We start from the raw sequence: 2334 nt of genomic DNA, 5'->3' as shown, positions 1-2334 counted from the left end.
ACCTCTGCTACATGCAGACGCATGCAATAACTTTATGTTTACATTTATATAATATTCAGTGGTGTAAGAATAATAAATACATTCTTCTTTTACCCTAAACCCTAAACCCTAAACCCTAAGCGAGATGCGCTCGTTAGTCTAGTCCTATTGAATTCGTTGTCTTCTTTTGTCTCCTCAGCTAAACCCTAAACCCTAAACCCTAAACCCTTGAGGAGTGAGACGAGCAGAAACAGCACATTATTGTTTAGGGTTTTAAGGTTTAAATATCATAAACCTTCTCTCGAGGGTTTCTGCTGCACAGGTACAAACCCTAAACCCTAAACCTAGGGTCTAGGATGTAGTAGAACGCATAAACCCTAAACCTAGGGTCTAGGACGTAGTAGAACGCATAAACCCTAAACCCTAATCCGAGGGTTTAGGGTTTACTCAATGGCTTTCAAGTCTTCCGCTAACTTCTCAGGCACCTTGTTGCCGAGTGCTCCTGAAGCGCATGCAGCCCCAAACCCTAAACCCTAAACCCTAAACCCTAAACTCTAATGGATTTGACTGTGTAGACAGCAGGACATAAAAATGCATAAGAGGTGAGAGCAGATAGATTATTAGGGTTTAGGGTTTACAGTTAAGAACGCACAAAGGAGACAAAAGGAGACAGCAAATAAACATAAAAATAAATAAATAAATATATAAATATAAATATAAATAAATAAATAAATATACATATATATATATATCTTCCCGGTCGATAAGAAGAGAGACAAAAAGATAAACAAATAAACAGACAAAAGGAGACAAATAAATGCAAGGAGACAAACAAACAGACAAAAGGAGATATATAATTACAAATAAATAAAGAAGTAAAAGCAGACAAACAAACAAACAAACGAAAAGCAGACAAAGAACTGAAAGGAGACAAACACACATATAAAAGGAGACAGTAAAACAACAAAAGGAGACAAACAAACCCTCAAAGGAGACAGTAAAACAGCAGGAGGAGACAGACAAACATATAAAAACATCAAATAAAGACAAACAAACAGATAAAAGGAGACAGACAAAACAGCAAAAGGAGACAGTAAAACAGCAAAAGGAGACAGTAAAACAGCAAAAGGAGACAAACAAACCCTCAAAGGAGACAGTAAAACAACAAAAGGAGACAGCAAAAAAGCAAAAGGACACAGTAAAACAACAAAAGGAGACAGTAAAAAAGCAAAAGGAGACAGCAAAACAACAAAAGACAGTAAAACAACAAAAGGAGACAGCAAAAAAGCAAAAGGAGACAAACAAACCCTGCAAGAATAAGCGAGAGTAAGCCTCATGGCCCGCCGGCCAACAGATATATTCGCCTGCATTCCATTGTCTCTCTGCGCTCTCCAGTGCCTCGATCCCGAAGACGTCCTTCACCTAATAAATAAATAAATAAATAAATAAATAAATAAATAAAATTAATTAACTCATCGGTTTATTTACTTATTTATTTATTTAATGCGCGTGAGGCGAACAAATTATATGAAGTGGATATAAAGATAAGGAAAAAAACCCGCATAAACCCTAAACCCTAAACCCTAAACCCTAAACCCTAAACCCTAAACCCTAAACCCTAAACCCTAAACCCCAAACCCTAAACCCGAAGCCCGAAGCCCTAACCCTAAAACCTAAACCCTAAACCCTAAACCCTAACCCTAAACCCTAAAACCTAAACCCTAAACCCTAACCCTAAACCCTAAACCCTAAACCCTAATTGTGTGAGTTCTTACATCTGGGTCTATAGGAAAGGGGTCTTTGCCGTCTGGAAGAGAGTATAAAACCCTCACATGCATAAACACTTGGTCGCACTCTCCGCAGCGATAAAGAAAACCCTCTCTGCACCTAAACCACAGAGGGTAATGCTCATTCTCTCCTGTCCCGCCTGTACAACCTACTATCCTGCAGCAAATGAAATACCTTTCTGTGTGCACAGAGGGTACGAGTACGGGGTTCTCTACAGTGCCGAAAGGCCCGACGAAAGGAGCAGTCTTTAAATACTCATATAACTCTAAGACACCAACCATATGCTCATTCTCTTCAGACACAACCTGCATGCAGCAGCAGCAGCAGCAAGAGCAGAAGCAGCAGCAATATTAGTAGTAGTAGTAGTAGTTGTTGTTGTTGTAGCAGAAGCAGTTACAGAAGCAGCAAAGCAACAGAAGCAGAAGCAACATAGCAGCAACGTAGCAGCAGCAACAGAAGCAGCAGCAGCAGCAGCAGAAGCAGAAGCAGCACAGCAGCAAAACAAAGAAGAACAAACAAACAAACAAACAAACAAACAAACAAACAAACAAACAAACAAACAAACAA

General features: G+C 39.3%; 1 protein-coding gene across 1 annotated transcript in view; it reads right to left on the bottom strand.

Moving 5' to 3' along the window:
* Positions 1 to 259: 259 nt before the first annotated feature.
* Positions 260 to 2334, bottom strand: part of EAH_00037620 (cytochrome c oxidase, putative) — a gene marked incomplete at both ends in the record, with an annotated part of 8808 nt that continues 6733 nt past the window's right edge. The window contains 4 exons of the mRNA XM_013395509.1: positions 260 to 293; positions 427 to 478; positions 1755 to 1786; positions 1942 to 2072. Coding sequence (XP_013250963.1) covers positions 260 to 293; positions 427 to 478; positions 1755 to 1786; positions 1942 to 2072 — 249 coding nt within the window. The remainder of the gene's footprint in view (positions 294 to 426; positions 479 to 1754; positions 1787 to 1941; positions 2073 to 2334) is intronic.

This window comes from Eimeria acervulina, genomic scaffold (assembly GCF_000499425.1).
Source record: "Eimeria acervulina Houghton genomic scaffold, Eah_scaff418, whole genome shotgun sequence".
NCBI classification, from domain to species: domain Eukaryota; phylum Apicomplexa; class Conoidasida; order Eucoccidiorida; family Eimeriidae; genus Eimeria; species Eimeria acervulina.
This window is presented reverse-complemented; position numbering and strand designations above follow the sequence as displayed.